This window comes from Neopsephotus bourkii, unplaced genomic scaffold (assembly GCF_033783945.1).
Source record: "Neopsephotus bourkii isolate Nb327-2 ecotype Australia unplaced genomic scaffold, CSIRO-AGI_Nbou_v1 NB_1526, whole genome shotgun sequence".
Taxonomy (NCBI): Eukaryota; Metazoa; Chordata; class Aves; order Psittaciformes; family Psittacidae; genus Neopsephotus; species Neopsephotus bourkii.
Window position 1 is genome coordinate 74,370 of NW_026902002.1, and position 19,217 is coordinate 93,586.

Consider the following 19,217-nt stretch of genomic DNA (forward strand, 5'->3'; position numbering starts at 1 on the left):
CTGTACAATCAGAGAGGAAACAGGAGCTCAGCTGTGCTTTATGTTCTCAGTGTCCAGCATCCATCAGCACAACAGAAAAATTTTGAATTTTAAGGATTAATTAATCTTATGTTTCAAGCCCATGGGCTGTGTTAATGTAACCTTAATAATATAAAATTGACTGTCCCCCCAGCTTCAACAGCAGAAAAAATAGAGAACATCTAAGTCACTAGCCTGGCTTAGCCTGGAACATGGACAGCCTCGTGGAAAATGAAAAGTCACTTTAAAATAGAAATAGCTGAAAAATATTGGTGTGGAAAGAAACAAAAATGACTGTGGCCAGAAGCCCAATGAAAGGCATCATGTTTTGGCTTGGTTTGCCTTGCAAAATAACTAATATGCTACACAGGATATAAATGAACAGATGTGCTTCAAGAACCATTGATCTACAGCCAAGTCCCACTTTTGGATACATACATAAGACTCCCAGTGCAGTCCGTGGAACTTAGCCATGTGTATCTGAGCATGGAGGTATCCTCCAGGCATACAGCGTTAAATCATGCTCAATCTTTGGAGTGTTGCTCTTCTGTGCCCTGGTGGACTTGACCTCACCATCTGCATCTCTTGAGTTAAGCCATTTCCTCCGTTACTCGCTGAGGTGCTGAGATGCCGACGCAAGTGTTTGCTTAAATGCCACTGCCTCCATTTTCTCTGAACTTCCAGCTGAACCTAGGTAGAGAGGTCACAAAATACTTAGTTCAGCTAGTCTACCTTGGAGACCCACGTTGCGAGAGCAGTGTAACAGGAGAAGGAAAGCGGGCTACCTTTGCCAAGGTTTGGATTTGTTTAACCCCTCTTTTCAGGGGTATGGATAGGGCCTGTTTCTTGTAACTTCTAGTGATGCTGTTGTTGCAGCCACACAGTTTTCTGTTAACCTGTTTTCCTGTTCACACAGTCTAGCTGGCCTTAGCTAGTGTTTGGTTTAGACTTTTCCAAGATCTTTGTATTAATTATAAAATGGGACATTTTGGCACTCAAAAAAAAAAAAAAAGGCAGATTTTCCTCAAAACAACTTTTTCTGCACCCTGCTGAAGAATCAGTCAGAGTACTTCAAACCTCTCCTCCCTTTCAAAGTGACTTTTCTTCCAACCTTAATCACTGTTTTGGTTTTATTTACTTTCAGTAACCTCAGGATCTCCCAGGTTTGGATAATGTTTTCCCCCACCTCTACCAGCAGCAGTATTTCAAAGTGCAAGTTCTACTCCAGAAGCCTGGGAGTTATCATATGACTAAAAGAAAATGGTCCTTCTTTGAGAAGCTTTACCTTATGAGAGTTCTAACAAACTTGGACTGGGTACAGCTTTTGCTAAATTCCCACCCAAGGATCAAACACAAAAGCCAGCCATGGGATGACACCCAATAGCGCAGTACTTTCAGGATCAGTTGGTTGTCAGTGTGCTCATGTACAGGTTGGTACTCCCACCCTCTGTCCCCAGACAGTAATAATGCTGTATCTGATATATAAAAGAGCTGAAATAGTTGAGAGGTGAAGTTTGCATCTGGCATACAATTAGTTAAGCTTGTCAGGTCTAGGAGGTGTTTCATGAGTGACTTTAGGTAGCTAGGAAGAAAACCCTCAGATAAAACATGTATTCAATGGAGGATGTATCCTACTGATTAATGAGGCATGCTTGAGCAATAGGAAAGAATGTTATATACACAAAACTCACCTCACCATTAAGAAAACAATAAAGTACAGCCACAACAAAGCCCTGAAAGATAAAAGAACCATGGGCACAGAATTAGAACTGCAGTGTCAGATTCTGAATAGGGATGAGGCAGCTCAAGGGCAATCAGCTTGATTTTGTCATTGGGACTCTGCTCTGTGGCAGACTTACATGTCATACCCCTTTTTCTTATTTTAAAGAAATAAGAGCTCGTCAAATATTACCTGGAATGATCCAAGAGCCAATTCGAAAAATAGCTGAATTTCCATTGTGCCGCTGCTTGCATCTTCAGGGAAAAAGGCAAAGATTATGTAGTGGACCCCAAAGAGAGGGATGAGGAGGAGTGTTGACTTTGCAAGCCTCCTGAGAACAAAGACAGAGGGGAAAACTGACGTAAAAGGAGCAAGAAGAGCTCAGGTGAGCTAATGTGCATGAAGTCACAACGTAAGGTGAAAAGGGACATACTTGTATTGGTTGAAATCACTGCTCCGTCCTTCAGGTGAGCTGAGCTTCCTCATCAAGATTCTTAAAATGTTGACAAAAATAATGAAATTAATCTGGGGAAAAAAAAAAAAAAAAAAAGAAAGAAAAAAAGAAAGAAAAAAAGGATGGGAAAAAACCTTCCAAACCAAAGCAAAACCACAACCAAACAGCAAAACCAAGTGCCCAGTAAACACTTATGTAACTGCCAGGTATCAGCAGAGTAACTGTGTGTTTAGGCTGAACAGGCAAAATAGAGAGGCTGGCCTGCCCATGTCCCTGTCCCCATCCCAGTTCCTGTCCCTGCCTCTCCAGCCTGTCCAGCCACCCCTGGGTTTGGGTGATGGCTGCTTTCTCTGCCAGTTTGCTTCAGCTTTAGTTATGGGGACGATCAGGGTGTATTATCTGGACAAATGACCAAAGGGCAAGGAGACCAAGTACATCGGTAGGATACCTTATGTCTGGGTTTCAAACAGACTCTACACAATCTGACCCCACTTTGGATTCCAGCAAAAGGGCAGTTCTGGATCTACCACTTGCTAAGTGGGCTGAAAATGCTGCTTGCTCTCTGCCAAAAGACACAGCATAGTTTGCGTTGATGGAGGCAAAGTAGTTAAAAGTGAGCATAGGAGAGAGTTGATACTCAAGCTCTTCCTTTTGCATTTTTCCCCTTCTCCAACGTCTGTTATCAGATAAAAATGCCGATTGGCTGCTCAGTTTGGGTGAAGATGAAGCAATAGCTGTTTCTGCTCGTTTGACCCTCAGGCAGAGAGCAGGAGCCCCAGGGGAGGCAGAGCTGGCTTGAGCATGCCTTTCTCCCATAGCCGGCTTGTAGCACTGGGGATTGGCTTGGATTTTATCTGCCCTTTGCACCAGGGCTCCCAGCATTATCCTGCACCCGCACAGCCTGCAAACCTGAGCCCCTTTTGTAATACTCTGCATTGTAACTCTCCCCTGTGCCTGGAAACACCATCGCAGTGATGCATCCTCTTCATGATGGCTTGGACGTGCCTGTGGGTGTTGGAGCAGGGCTCTGAGGTGGCGAGTTTTCCTAAAAGGAGTGGGTCTGCTGTAGATGGGACAGATCCAGAGTGTCTCTGTGTTCCCTAAATTATTGGATGAAGAGGGAGCAACTTTGCCTGCATGGTCTGGGCAGCTGAGAGTGTCTGAAGAGGGCTGGGAAACATGGAAGGAAAGACTGAAATATTTTGGGGCTACTGCGGGGAAGGAGGCTCAGGCCTGAGGATTCTGGGATTTTTGTTCCACTAGGCCGGTGTAGGCTGAGCAGGACTTTTTGCTGATGAAAAACTACTGTGGAAGGGGGGAGGCGGGATTCCTGCTGGGAGGGATTGATTGCCCATTGCAGCACAGCAATGAATGTTAGCCTAGGAATACAAAAGAGTTTATCGGTGTTGATTTTCTGGCCTTTGAACTGCTAAAGACTGTGAGGAATAAAGAGATTAGATCTGAATTCTGAAGGACTGGCTGTTTGTTTGTCTGTGGCTGTGGGCTTCAGAAAAGCCTCTCCAGTACAGAGACAGAGTCATGCAGGCGGCTCCTGCTAAACTAGATGTGATCAGGATTTTGATGAAACGTGGAAGAGGATGGGAGTGGTGGCCTTCAGAAGGTAAATGAAGATTGTGCTTTTTGCCTTGCAGGGTGCCTGGGCCTTGTTGGCATTTAACTATTGCTGGGTAGCTCCTGGAGCATAAGGGTTATAACATTAAGGAAAATAAATGCTGTGGACTCATTAAGTTGATCCTGAATCATTTGTGTGGTCTTCAGCTTGTTCTTTTGGGGTGAAAGGTTGCTCAGTGGTAAATGGGAACAATACTTTAGACCACCATCTCTGCTGCTTGGGTTTCCAAAACAGCATGCAAGTGTTGCAGTTTGTGTTTTGCAAACTTAATGGCTCCTACTGGCAACACAGAAACCTACACCAACTCTTGGGTTCTTGCCTTGGAGCGTCAGCAGGTTGCTTGAGAGTAAGTAGCACTTTGCATGCTTCTGTACGTGGGCTTTGGCTTCAGATAGATCATTGCAGAGTGGTCTGCCCAGTGCATCTCCATTGGGCAGAACAACTACCTCCAAGAGACAGCTTCTGCCCCATGGTACCTAAGGCTCTGAGTACCAGCCAATGTTCAAACCACAGGTGCTGAGTATTATATGTACCAAACTGCTCTTGACATTGCTACTGCCTTGTACTGGGCAGATTTACATCAAATTTGAATGTGCATGCTCATTTCAGTGAGCAATTCCATAATAGTGTAATTGCAGGCCACTAACATACGATGCAGGCAGCATGTGAGCTGTTTTCATTGCTGAAAGCAAAAGTTAATGGCAATGTAAGGCACGTTGGTTTTGGCTTTGCTGAGAGGGGCATTGACCAGGAGACACAAATGCGATTGCACTGAAATGTACAGTCCATTTGTTTCTCCTCCAGAGCCTTCCTTGAAACAGTCCAAAACAAGCTTCCACAAGCCAGCCAAGTTCATATGAAATCAACAGGATGTGGAAACCCGATCTTCTTCAGGCTCTTGCTTCTTGGGAGGACACTCGAGCTTTCCTTGTGAACTTACCTTCGGGGCATTAGTTACTGACTAAATCCTGCTGAGCAGAAGTTGCTTAAGCACTATGTGTCACACCAGATCAGGCACATATCTAAATCGGCTCATTAACACACTTCCAAAGCATGTTGATTTCACAGTATTTGAAAATACAGTTTGAATCTGCATGTCCCAGAAAAGACTTACAAAAATAGACAAAACTACAGGGCCTCTAATGATCCACCAGGTATTGGCATTAGTGTTGATGTCCCAACACCTGTAAAAATAAAAGAGAAGGTGCAGTCAGTTATCAAAACACTGGTGTCTTTTCAAAGCAGTTTAGTGTGTTTTGCACTTCAGATAGGCCCCTATTCCCTTCTGCAAAATTAATTTCCTGCTCTCACTTAAAAGTATGACATTTCTGATGAAAAAATGTCCACTTGCACTGGATGAAAGTATAAAGTATACCCTGCCCGTAGAGTACAACCCCTGTTCAAGATTCTGGAAGGGAGAAGAGAATAAAGTTTCACTGATCAGAAAGTCAAATACAGATGCTGAAAACATTGTGGACTGACTTTGTACTTGAAGGCCACCTCCTACCCCTGGCAATGCTCAGAACAAATCTAAGGCTCTTTCTCAGGTTGCTCAGCTGGACCTCTACTCCCATCCACACTAGGATCCAGGCTCACACCACAACAGGGTGGTGGTTGGTTTGCTTGGCTGCCAGTGCCTAGAAATGAGCAGGACCCTATGGAGCAGCCTGTGCAGGGGCTGCATGCACCCCATGGTGTGCCACCTTCCCCACATCCACACAACTTACCCAATATTTTCATGGAGTTGCCTAGCAGTTGCCCATGCAGCCACAAATACAGATGGAGCACCTGCAATTGGAAAACCTAGTTACTGCACCACAAGTCCATCCCAAATGCAAACGAACCCACAGCTATTCTTACTGAAAGGAAAACCAGTACCCCATCCGAGAGCGATGAACCACCAGAGGAACTTCCTTTCTGAGAAGAAGGAAATAACCAGGAGAGTGTGGAGGTACAGTCCCTCCACGAGTAGCCAGCTGTAGTTAGACATGATGCAGTACTGAAAGAAGACCATGGTGAGCTTACACCCAACCTGAGGAAAGAGAGGATAATTAGCTTCTGCCTGGGGTTGCATCTACTTTCTAACAGAGAGTTGTAAATAAATCTAGGCAAATAGAGATTTTATAGCAATTAGGGGACTGAATGGGTGGCCTTGAGACAGGTGATTACATGATAATAAAGCTAGGTGGGCATTCAAAAAAGCATTAATCAACTGCCTCACTAGCAAGAATCAAAGGTGTCATGGGCATAAGTTTGGGTTTACTGTCTCACTTAAAGGTGGCTTCACCTTATTAGTATCAGTAGCACTAATACCACCTTAAAGAAGCACGTGAACGTATTTGTCAGTATTTTTTTCCTAAGAAAAAGGGTCAATAAAGTTCAAATTTGCTCAAAACATTCTTGGTCAGCAACAGAAATGTGGCAAAACTGGGGGGAGTGTGGGTAAACCAACCAAACAAAAAAAGGCCTTTTTGTGATGTGGGGTTTTTGCTTCTTTGTTTCCCCCCCCCAATTCTTATCTTTTGGTTTAAAGTATTGAACAACATTTCCAGTGCTTAGTCGCACTCCCAATTGTCAAGATATTTTGCTGCCAATCAAGAGAAAAAGACAAAAAACAATTCAAAATTTGGGAAGTTCCTTTTCTTTTCCAGGCTTCCGAAAGATATGAGGGTAAACCCATCTCTTACTATCAGGTCTCACCCTGTAGTATAAGTCAGCAACACTTAATGTGTTCTCATACTTTTCCTGCCAGCCCCATCTACCAGGATCTAAAATCCATGTAATAATCTCCAACCCGGTTGTGTATCCGGTGTTCAGAGCCTGAGACACCCATGTTTAGGCATTTCTGGGTCAATGCTCTGAACTCCTGGTGTCTTCTGCAGCCATCTAGTTAACACAGTAGAACTGATGAATGCAGTAATCTACTTTGGACTGACCTGGGTACCTTCTGTTCCAATATTTGTAAGGGCATCTATAGCCTATATGAGGAACCACACCTGGGTTTCTGTGTGTATGCTCCAGCCTGGGCTGCTTTTGCATCTTCATGCCTCCCTCACTTATCCAGAATACTCCCAAACAGAGAAATAGAAAGCTGGGATGGAGATTTCCTTTCCTGCACCCTAACTACTGCTAGGATCCTCCAAGGAAGCTGAGGCATGGAGCAAGCTAGAAGGAAGAGGGCTACCATGTATGCTCCACAGTAATTTATGTCTTCAGAGGAAAACAAGACGGCATCCTTGATGAAGTTGGATGAGGCTCGCAAAATGAATGATGTGAAGAGGTGCATGTGGATGTAGTTCCTCGTACAGTGAAGTCTTCTGTTGCAAAAAAGAGAGAGAGGTCCCGTGAAGTTACATTCCTAGCTAACACGAGTAGCTTGTGGCTGTAAATAGCAGGTTTCAACCCTTATTAATGCTGAACTGACAAACTAGGAACACTGTTTTTCTGCCTGTGAAAGGAAGACTAATGCATTTCCCAAGAGGGATATCCTGGAGAAGACCTGAAAAAGCTAAGTCACATCTGCTCCACTCAGATACTTAAATAAGCTGAACACTGCCAGGAAAATTATGGTTTCATGCCGATACGCTTGTTCTAGCCTCCCTTCTTTCTGGAGTAACATGAACCAAAGCTTTTATCCACACCTGGGTGGATTTATTTGGTTTGCCTGCACAGTGTACTTGTGCATGCAACATTTTCTGTGTTAAATCTTCACATAATCTGGGTCCAGAGGCCATGCACCCAGAAGACAAGTTTGCAAAATAGTTGGGGTTCCTTCTGCCTTTCTGACACTTACTGTAAGGGATTTTTTTTTTCACTAAATAAGTAGCAAAGTACAAATTCCAGGTTATAAGGTTGTGTGAAGATAAAGTGACAGATTGCTGCAGTAAACTTCAATTTTTTACTTGCCCTGAAAGCCAACAGAAGGATCTTGTGTCTGCTGAGATGACCAGAAGCCCTGGCCAAATGCAAACTGGAGATGCTTCTCCTCACCTAAAAGAGATCAGGACCGCTAAGGCTATCATCAGCGTCACGAGGGAGGTGCAGTATCCAATGGTGTACATGGTCTTCAGAGTCATGAAATAGGAGCGCTGCAGAGGAACATATATTCACATCTTTACCTTTGACTGCCTGGTAGAAATCAGCCCATACCAAAAGAAAGGTGTCTGTTCCTATGTAATAAACATTCTGATAATTTGGAGGAAGCATTTATGTTGAAAACCACTTTTAAGAATAACCCCAACAGAGCTAAATCACAACCTCATTCAGTCTCTTCATAACATACTCCTCCCCCAAGGTCCCAGAGCAGCAGATCTGTGGTCATAGGCATTCATACTCACTCTTGCCTCATTCGTTGTGTCATTGACGTTGTAGCCACAAGCGATATCAGGTCTTGGGTATGGGTCAGACCAACCTTCACTTGTACAGTTTCTGTACACAAAACCTGTGTGGTAACAAGAGAAAAAAAAAGACAAAACCACGTATGATCGTTTCAAATTGTATCTTTGGTCTCCTCGGGAGTCAGTCACCAATAAGGTTGCTCCAAGAGTAAAGAGAACATTTTCCCCCCAGGCAATACACTCTGCATAGCTGGAAGTGAAATGCAGCTGAGCTAATTATGTTGATACTTGCCTAGTGTACTTGTACGGGTTATGATGTTGTTTGCCCACTCAGGGATGACTGTGATGGATGTGTTTTTATTAATTGCAACATAAATAATATTGTTCAGTACATCTGGTATTTCTTTGTCAGTATTCCAAGATCAGCAAACACATGACTTGCTCAATCACAGATTCCTACTCTGCAAAACTGGTACTTCCCTGAATGCTCCCGCCTCCTCACTGTGGTTTGTTATGGTCCAAAGAGAGCATAAGACTTTAGATGGTCACAGCTTTTTGGTGAGATTTCAATGAAAAAATGAAAGCTTTATCCCTATATGCAGGTCTTGGCATCATCTTACACAGCTGATTTCCTTGCTTACTTGTAAATGAAAGGCTAGGATGGGATTCCCCTCACTTAAGTTAGACTTCTGGAAACTGAATGTTTGAGTCCAACTGTGTCCCTCGTGGCTGTCTTTCTAGTCAGTGGAGAAAAAGAGGCATTTGTGGAACTCACCTCATTTTCAGACAGATATCTGCAGAGGACAGTTTGTCTGACCCACTTCTGCTGGGATGTCTGACTTGTAGGCTCCTAAGGCTGAGTGAAATGGATCCCCAGCAAGTTGCACATGCTTGAATAGGACAGGTTTGAACATGTCCATGTTTGGGACTAAAGTGGAAGTGGGAAGTCCTGCCCTACACACCTTACAATCTCATTGGAATCAAATGACCCTAGCGGGCATGTAGGTTATTTGCTGAAGAGAAGGGAAACTTTTTACAGAGAAGTAAAACCAGTACTTGCTATCCTGCTCACATTAGTCTGTCAAGTAGGAGCCACACTTTAGAACCATGGAGTGAAATCCTGGCTTTGCTGCAGCAATGTCAATACTAGCAAGGACTTAGAGAGGACCTGAAATCAGCAGCCCTTCTTGATAGAAGCCTTGCCAGAAGGATCATAAAAGTCCACTTTTTTCCCTATACATTTGGCCCTGAATACTCTAAGGCCATCTAGTTCCTGCAAACATTCCTGCAGCATTGAGGGAATGGAGGTAGATGCTTGTGCAGCAGTGTTTGGCACTGGTTTATGCTCTTTGAAGCCCTGCTGAGACTGTCAGGACAGAGTCGGGGCTCCTGCTACCTCTGGGCTAATTGTGGTGACCTGACAGCATGTCTGTGCTTGATTTGAGCTCACCTCTGTAAAACTGGAAGGCACAGCAAACATGCTGAGACTTCCAAATGGAAAGAGCTCTGGGTGTGTCAGTAACAGACCATGATTCTGACGCTTTTATGAACATCTTGTTCCAGCTTAGCATCTTTCAAAGGGCCAGGCTTGGTTTTTAAGCCAGGTTTCTATGCCCTGCTTCAGTGTAGCAACAACAGGAGAGAAACAGCTCTCCCAAACAGTTCTCCCCAACCTGCCTTGGTGCTCAGCAAGAGTCATAGGTGGTAAATTCTTTGCTTCAGCTTCAATTATTAAGACACACACTCAGAGCAAAGTGTTGTGCTTGTGAACATGTCTGTAACTGGTTTTTGCCTAAGGATGTCAAAGTGTATCAGAAAGAAGACATGAAATTCTGTGTTGGTGTGTGCATGTGATTGCATTATATGCAAAGAATGGAAGATTATGAGCAAAATTTTAACAATGGTACTTGCTTATGGGTGGCACGCATACTGGGGAAGCTGCAGTATGCCCCACTCAGAGCAGACTTTGGGTCTGCAGTCCATTCAACAATCAGTTCTTGGTGTTTACTGGTGACTGTGCAAGGAGGCAAGGAGGAACACTGGCTAAAGGTATGGCTGTGGAACTGGGGACATCTGATGTGGCCTTCTTTGACTCCGAAACCCCACAGCCATCGCACCTTTCCGCATTTCTTGCCTGAGACATAGTGTGCAGGTCTGCATGTGAACTTTGGTTATGTTACTGTTAGGTTACAGATTATTTTGTTTCTTTGGTCTGTTACATGGGAAGGGGCCAGACAGTCTGGGCTGCAGATGCAAGTCTAGATGTCAGCACAAAGCACAGAGACTAGGGTTTGGTCAGAGTTTAGAGCTATGTCCCTTAACATATGGTTCTTTGGCATTTGTGGCTGCCCATCTGCTTTGACAGTGGTGAGGAGAGAAAACTTTTGCCTTTTTTCCAAGCAAACTGATCTCTGTTTCTCTTTTGCAAAACTGCTTCAAACAGGGCAATGGCTTTAACAGTAATTAAACACAGGAGTCACAAGCCAACCACAGTATAAAATCAGAGGAGAATGTGGCTATGAGAATAAGAATAAACTATTGCTGACTTTGACCCAAAATGCCAGATGCAGAGATTGAAATAAGATGCAAATTCCAATGAACCATATCTTGGATTTCTGTTTTGAACAGTGTCACTCTGATTATTACTTATCAGAAGCTGTTCAGCTCCTAGCCTCTCGATAAAGAGGGCAACTAAAGTTTAAAGCTGTTAGATGATCTCTAAGATAACACAGTGCACACTTGACATGTAATTATGACCTTTGGATGTACAAATTCCTGTTTTCCTCCCCGGTGAGGTGGCCAGAGACAGGGTGCAGTTCCCTCTAGTGGCTGTACTAGCAGGGTTTTCATTCAATGCTTTTAAAAGCTGGTATCACTACTCAAAGATTTGTGAGCACATGACAGATGGATGATTTCTTCAGCAGTGATCTGTGTCTTGTGTAGTTTATCTTCTGTCTTTAAACCAGATTATAGGACCTGATGGGCAGCTACTGTTTGTGTGTACAGAAAGTAGCACAGTATTTATTTTAATCTGAATGTCTCATGTCTGCTTTTATTTAAAGACTGCTGAGTGCTTCTCTATCTTCTGTGATAGTTATTAGACAATCTAATACTTTATCTCCTATTCCTCCCTCCATAAAATGAATGTCTGCTTTTCTGTAAGTACTAGACTTTATTAATCTGTGTCCTATAACTGAAGTATGCAAAACCCTATTTCAATTTGAATCATTAACTTGCTCAAGAAAAATCTAAGTATGTTTCTTGGGCATTGCTGAAAAGTAGAAACGAACAGAAAGCAGACAGAAACTCCTACTTAATGGCTCACGATTACTGCAGCACACTGGGAATAAATTCACTTCTATCTTAAAAATCCCAGGAAAAAGACAAGTGTTGCTTGAGCTCATCTCTTTCTAAGTAAGTTGTTTGGTAAGCCACGACCTCTCTCAGCTGAGATCAACCACTGGCTCTGAAAATTATTAGAAGGGGAAAGACAGACAGAAACACATAAACACAGAGGCTGAGTGGTGAAAACTTTTTCCCTTAAGAAATCATACTAAAAACTGCTTTTCAGGACCACATTTACTTCCTGCAACTTTTTCCACCTGGTTAAGAGAAGCAAACACTTAAAACACTTTGCTACTTTAATTTCAGACTTTCCCACATTCAGTTTAGTGTTGGAAATGGAGCTGCTAAGTGAGCAATGCTCTTTAAAAGAAGCAGGGACACAATTTCACTTCAAGTTCATAACTGACAGTGACATCTTTGCAAATAACGTATTTATTAAAGCACGCCTGGGCAATAAAAGCATATCTTTAGTGCTACCTTTTTTCCCAGTCAGCATCTGGAAGAATTCAGGGCACTGAGCATTGACAGTCTGTCCCACGGGGGATGAAGGCCAGCAGCTCATGTTATCCCACATTCCAGCACATCTGCCTGAGAGGGCAACAGCAAAACACCATGCAGCATTTCCAAGTGATGAAACACCATGAAACTTCTCCCAACAATAAAGCACAATGAAACAAGCAACAAAGCACCAGACAGCATCTCTCAGGGACCAAGGCAGCTACAGGAACAAAGATGCTCAGTACTCTGAACGGCAGAGTACCTGGGTGAGACAGAGCAAGACCTGTTAAAACCTGTCAACACCTGGATCAACAGTTAGGGTTAGGGTTATTCGGGTTAACCTTCCCGTTCCCCCCCCCCCCCGCTGTAGTCCTGTCCCATTCTGGTCCTTGAGTCCACTGATATATATACTAGCCAGACAAAGAGCAACTTGGGTCATTGTGATCTTTTTATCAGGCCCTTGACTATCCGTCTGTCTTCTAGTAACTATTGAATGGCCCTGGAAAGATGAAGGAAACCAGATATGAACCTTTTAGCTCATTTTTCAGTCTTTCTAAAGTTTCCAGATCTTCTTTCCTGTGAAGCTTTCTAAAGCTTCCACATATGTCCTCTTTACATAATCCTTCTGTAAACAGAAAAAGATATAACTTGATTAAGAGTTTAAACAGCTTCAGAATGATACTGGGGAAAGGGCAGAGAGAAACATTATCAGTGTTATCCTTTTATCACCATAGATAGCACTCTGCTTGTTCATCTCTTTCATTATGCCAAGACTGTGTTGAAATGAATAATGCCAACAGCCTCGGCTTGGCTGCGGGGCGCAATGGCTTGGCTGCGGGGCGCAATGGCTTGGCTACAGGGCGCAATGGCTTTTCTACTACAGGAGAGCAAAAACAAAAAAAAAAAAAGGGAATTCTCATTTGCAGGCTAGGGCAACACACAGATACATACCAATATTCTCACAAAACCTGCCCATACTGTTTTTCTGTCCAAGGCCAGACCTCTGATAGTGTGACACAGCTGCTGGACCCATCTCAGAGCAGCCATTGAACCCAGAGCCCTGCTGGGCTCTGCAGGCACAATCCTGTGGCTCCCTTGCCCTCCCTGCTCTTTGTGCCAGCTGAGGCCTCTAAGCAGCTGCAGGGCTGGCTGACACTGCTCAGATTCACTCCATTTTCCCCAGCCAAGGCTAGCCTTGCTGTGATTCCCCTCCCACAGTCAGGGTGTGAGGGAGGCATTGTGTGCCCTTGGCTTGACTGTGTTGGCTTTTAGCAGGACCGGTAGAGATGCATCAGTCAACTGGTGGTCACTGGAGCACAGCATGATGGTGATCTCAACTTTAACATCTTGCTTAGGTGCTACAAGCTGGCATAGGTAAACTTTGGTCTGTGGTGCAGAGTGTTAATAGAGAAGACCTACAGTTGATGTCCTTTGTGCTACGAACTGCAATCCTGGCCTTTCTTACTTTGTTCTTCTCCAGACATAGTCTGCAATCTAGACTAGGTCCCTGTTGCCTCTGCTTACTGTCCTTGGTTTTAGCAAAGCCTTCTTTGTGGGGTTTGTAACATGACAGGGAAAAGAGAGGCCACTGAAGCATACAAGGACCACCCTATGCCTGGCAGGTCCTGTTGTGTGCCGAATACCCTGCATGCTCACTGAAAGCAGAGGGGAGAAAGTGCTGGATGCTGTCTTCAAACACTTCATGCTTTACAAGGCCAGCCTCCATTATCCCGACAAAGATATACACATTTCTAGAAGTGTATTGATATCCTCCTGCACAGCAGTCCTGGTGCCTGAAAATACACAGCTTTGAGCAGCCGGGCACTTCAGCTCCGGTGTCCTCCCTCTGCCAACGTTTACGGAACTTGGTAACCATTTACATCAAAACAACAGTTTAACAGCAAATGAAACATCACATTGGGTGATATAACTAGCCATGCAGCATTGTTTGGGTTATCAAAACTTCATGCCAGTGTCACTGGCATAAAGTCCCCAAATTAGATTCAGTGCACGGAAATACCTGGAAAAATTACAATGTTGGGATAGTTTCCTTCCAGAAGGACGTACTTTCAGATGAATTATTTCATAATTCACCAAGGTAACAAATCCTCCTTGAGCAAAGACCAGCAAAAGGAAATTCCTGGGCTCTTTCTTTGAGAACCATTACTTGAGGAAAGATATACATCTTACCCTTGTTTATTCCTCTGGGGTTTCACTGCCAGGAGGTGTGTTTGCAGTGTTACAGAGACAGAGAGGGGCATAGTTATTCTGGCCACTTTCAGCTTAAAGCCTTCTGCCATGTGGGTATCCCTGAGCTCATGGCAGTGTGCCTTGTTTAATCTGCCTTTTAATATTAAAAGAGCAATTTTGACAGCCACTGGAAATGCTTTCTCAAAGGTTTAACAAATCTGATAGTTTTAACTTCTCTTTCTCTAGATCTAGGGAGAGTGGGCACAGAAGATAGAATTATTTGACTGAACTAAAACAACATCATCTGTAAAACAGTACTGCCTGCTAATTTATGCTAGTGCTGGTCTGCACCTGCACAGTCCTGTAAAGTTTAGCTTGCTTGCATCCTTGTCCAAGGTGAGAAGAATTGAAAATCCTCTGCAATATGCAAGATTTTGTTGCTGATGTGTTCCCTAGCCGTGAGGACTGCAGCTGAGCAGCTGAGTTAGCTCCTACATCTCTTGCTGTCACAGTAAGGTCAAAATCCCACTCTCGGAGCCTTATAATAGATCTTACCCATTTTTCCACTCCTAAATGAGAGATGTATACAAGGTGCATGCTTCCTATGGGAAGGAGTGTGGGGTTATCTGATTTTGAAGCCATCTAGCTCGTTTGAAAGCACTTTTTGCCATACACATGCATTCAGCCTTTACCTGAGCTCAGGAGCAGATCATTTTCTGTAGTTCTGTTCTTTGCCTCCAGGGAGAGAGTCTCAGCACAGTTTTCTTCCTCTCTTTTCAGAACACTCAGGAGGTCACAGACAGGTGGGACAGCTCTGATCTGCAAATTTTGAAGCATTGGAATCACTTTTTTTCTCTTAAAACTCACATCCCTTCAGCAGGGTTTGCTGTTCTTGTGCTCATGCTCCCTGTGCAACCCTATCAACTGACTCTGGGCAGTATTTCTGGGCAATTGAAATACAGTCAGTTTTCCTAAGTAAGTCTGCTTTTTTTATAGTAGCAGCAGGCAAGCACAGACTGAGTTTCTGCCTTGTCTCTTTTGCTGACATTACTGTTATTGAGAAAGATGTGTTATTCTGCTAAATCAAGTATATGAGCAGGATGCTCTTCAGAAAGACTAGAGAGACATCCAAGGCACTGCTGGATTCTCCTAGAGCAACAAAGAATTAATTACTTGCCCCTGGCAGCATTATACAATAGACCTGGCTGGTCATTTTTCCAGGCACAAATGATCCAAATATGTCCATGGGTTGCAGACCACTAAAGCCTGTTTCACTGCTTCTGATCAGGAAGCTGCAGGAGCCAACCTGAAAACAAAACCTCACCCATATTTTTGTGAGAACCTAGGTAGTAATTTGTCCTAAGGTAATTCTTTCACCTTCCCATCTTGCCTCATCCTCCTTTCTCACAAACTGGTGTGGGAAATGTTAGTCTTAACTTAATCCTGATGTAGTAATTAAATGTGCAGTTTATGCTATATGTAGCTGGACCAAAACAAATACAAAAACCATCTACCAACCATTGAAATGGCATATATTAAAAAATCATTTGCAGGACAAACTCCCTGTTGTTATGTCTTGCAGTAAAACAATACTTTCACCACTTCTGTTACTAGTTTCTGTTAATTTTGACAATAAAAATATGGAATATTAGCAGGTTCCCCTTATAACAAATAAGATAATTCCTCCCTCATGAGCAACCCAAAAACCTTTATAAATTCCCACTGTGGAACTTACATGTGCACACACATATATATGCATATGTGTATATGCACACATGCTTAAAGCATTAAAACCAAGTCACCAGGATATATTATTTGAAAAGTATCAATTATAATTTTTTAATGTACTTGGTGTGGAAAAGTCAATTTAGCAGCATCATATTACTACTCGACATACTCAATCTTGTAGCATTGCTGATCACTTCCCGATTAGATTTAAGAGACAGAATGATTTCTGAAAACCTTGTAATGAGAACTATTGCTTTTCTAAAATTACATTTTAGCCCAACAGACATTTTGGCTGGAATTATTCTGAGTATTGTATTTCTGAACAAAGTCTGATCTTTTCAGCAGTGTATCATGTATCATCTCCTCAGTTGGTTGTATTTTACTTGATGATCTTTCTTCCTCATCTTTGTGTGTCATGAAATAACTAAACTAAAAGATATTTAGTAATGATAATGTATTATCATTAACGTAATGAATTTTCTGGAATCACACATGCAAAGAATTCAGGAGAAATAAGCTATATTCCAATACCAGGATTTAAATGGTTTTTAATTCTTGTATTATTTGAAGAAATTAGATTTTTAAAATCCATTTAATCTTAATAAAAATAGAAATATCTGACTGGAGCAACATGCCTAAAGAAATGCAATTGCATTTAGTAGTTCCAGTTGTTAGCTGAAGGCTGAATTTGATAATTTCTAAAAATGGACAGATTTTTTAAACGTGCATTGTCACTCTCTATTTTTATGTATTTTATTACCAATAGTAAAGCAATTTGGTACATTTTCAGAGTTCAAAAGTACGAATGTGCCAGTTAAGACCTACAAGATACTTCTGTGGTATCTCTGCCCCAAAGTTACCTTGAAAATACATTAAAAACAATATTAGTGCTGAGCATTTGAAGTGGCCAACAGAACCGAGCTGGTTTATACACAGGTCATTCAAGATGATACTAACATATGTAAAAATAAATGTTAGCAATCTCATCAGTAACACTCTCAGAAACATTCTTCATCATAAATAAGCCTATACATCTTGTGGGCACCGTTTTCTTTTAAGGAATGTAGGTCCTAAGAAAGCTTTCATTCTAGAAAGATATTTAAAGTCTATGTTATTTCTCTACAACTAGAATGAGGCTACAGGCTTTTAGCACATTCATCTGGGAAGATCACACTGCTGATCTGATACAGCATTATTTTCTTACATAAAATGTTTTGTTCAAGCAGGAATACGGTATAGTTAATGTCTTACAGTTACTGTTTTACCCTGCCAAGTGATGGACATGCTATTCTCCTGATCAGATATATACTACTGTCAGTTAAAAGATGTGTGGGTAACAGGATTTTAAACCCAAAGAAAGCAGTGAGCCCCCAGGTTCTGATTTAAAGACCTTGTTTTCCACAAGCATGGTCCCTCTGTCAGTCTTTGCCAATGTCAGCTTCTGATGGGACAGGCTGGGTATGAGTGGGGCCATTGCATGGCTGTTTTCTGAGAGATGCAAAATCCCACTTCCTACACCACGGGCAGATAACCCCACTCTGCTACTGACTATATTCAGTGTTGCTCCTGTTACTGTCCACAACTGGGAGCAAACTGTCCCTGAACCTTGAAATCAAGGAGGTAAATGGGCTCCTTTACATGCAGCTTCTTGGTCTCTTCCTAAACAGTTCACTGAAAGAGCTCCCGGCTCACAAGCTGTCAGATTTTGATGAGACAGAGGGTAAGACAACCTCCTGTTTTGTTTAAACACAGTATAAGATACCAGAACCATTTCACATAGAAATAGCTGTGATTACTAGCTGTCTAGATAACTAGAATGCTCAGAAAGCTGCAGTTTCTGATATTGATAGCAACAGTCAACTACAGCTTTTAACCTGTGAAATGAAGAGACTGATATAAATAATATTTACAGCCACAGAATTCACAGATATTTAATTTGAATGCAAGTGTGTTTAGTTTAATGAAAGGATTTAAAGGAGAATAAAAGATGCCTGGCAAAATCAAAATATGTATTTTTAAGGATTAGAAAAGAACAAGTGGAAGGAGATGCTTTCAGTGGCACCCTGAACAATCATATATGTTTATAGAGTCTGTTAGGTAGTACTTAAGAAAGCAAAATGACAAGAAAACCATAAGAGTCACTATTCTTATTGTGGAAGACAATCAAAAAGCAAAAATGTTTGCAGATTTAATTTACTATGTAATTAAAATGTCTAGATAAAGCTCAGGTTTTCTCAGAGTGTGAACCAAATCCCCTGCTAAGACAAACAGAATGATTTTTACCATAGTTGTAATGAAACAGAAATTTTTTGTATTTGATGAGTTTGATCCTTTCCCAACATCTCACACCCAAGCGGGATGTATTTCAGTTTTGGTTTTGTATGCTTTCAAAGTCTGAATAAGCTAATCAGCTCCTGGAGATCACAGCCTGGGTTCTGCTGTCCCTGTGTACAAGTCGGAGCTCAGTGGTGACAATTTGCAAGTAAAGATCCCAATAAAGTAATAAAGCTAAAATAAAGAAACCAAACTTTGTGGGTCAAACATTGCTTTGCATTCCTTCATTCTAAGTCAACTTAGGCATTGGTAGAGGTGCATTCCCCTTTAGGGGTTGCTTGCTGGTGTAAATCAGCAAAGTTTTTCTAAATAACATAAAATCTTTTCTTTATCACAGAACTTGCTATATTTACCAAAACACGTTAGTAATACTGCTGTTTAAATAGGTCAGGAAACTGAGGCATCCAGCATCCAGCCATCTGGTCTCTGTCAATTTGTGCAGGAAGCAGCTGAAGTGAGAATAAAATAAAAAATATTCCAGCTTCTACACAGACCTTTTTAAACGAAGACAACACAACTTCACAGAATACAGGTGCACTTACTCATATGACAGGCGATTCCATGCAATTGAGAATAAATAGCTCTGAACACTTACCAGGACAGCTGAAATCCAGAAGATGATCACCCAGATGGTCCACATTGTCAATCACAGTCTGTTTCCTTCATCCCTCACACACCAGAGGACACTGGGCTGTCTGTATGCTCTGCAGCGTGGCTCCTAGCTTCTTTCACTTCATCCCTTTCTCTCCTTCCTTTTTTTCTGTCCCAGCTTTGACCATCCTTAGCCAATGTTTCTCTCCAGCTGCTGAGCCCTAGAGAGCATCAGCAGTGACAGCACCCTTCCCTGTTCACCACCCAAACTCTCCTCCTCTGCAGAAGCCTCCCGTCCCATGAATAACAGTACCTCTGTTGAGCATATCCCTACTATCGCCTTCCTCCCTTCCTGGCTATTATTCACTG

The 19,217-nt window shown here is 42.4% G+C and overlaps 1 protein-coding gene across 1 annotated transcript; it reads right to left on the reverse strand.

Moving 5' to 3' along the window:
• Positions 1–208: 208 nt before the first annotated feature.
• Positions 209–15,766, reverse strand: SCTR (secretin receptor). The gene is made up of 12 exons (XM_061369980.1): positions 14,888–15,766; positions 11,985–12,095; positions 8,163–8,266; positions 7,816–7,913; positions 7,010–7,142; positions 5,704–5,857; positions 5,553–5,613; positions 4,940–5,009; positions 2,172–2,263; positions 1,931–2,069; positions 1,710–1,751; positions 209–708 (listed from the first exon to the last, which is right to left on the reverse strand). The coding sequence occupies exons 1-12, from the start codon at positions 15,030–15,032 to the stop codon at positions 532–534; spliced, it is 1,326 nt and encodes a 441-aa protein (XP_061225964.1). The 5' UTR covers positions 15,033–15,766; the 3' UTR covers positions 209–531.
• Positions 15,767–19,217: the final 3,451 nt, after the last annotated feature.

Excerpts from the sequence above, each read along its gene's own strand:
- SCTR (XM_061369980.1), bottom strand. The coding sequence starts at position 15,032 with ATGCTTCAAAATTTGCAGATCAGAGCTGTCCCACCTGTCTGTGACCTC. Across the intron at positions 7,143-7,815 it reads GCGGTCCTGATCTCTTTTAG|AAGACTTCACTGTACGAGGA; the intron begins GTGAGGAGAAGC and ends TTTTTGCAACAG. Across the intron at positions 5,614-5,703 it reads GTTCATCGCTCTCGGATGGG|GTGCTCCATCTGTATTTGTG; the intron begins GTACTGGTTTTC and ends TTCCAATTGCAG.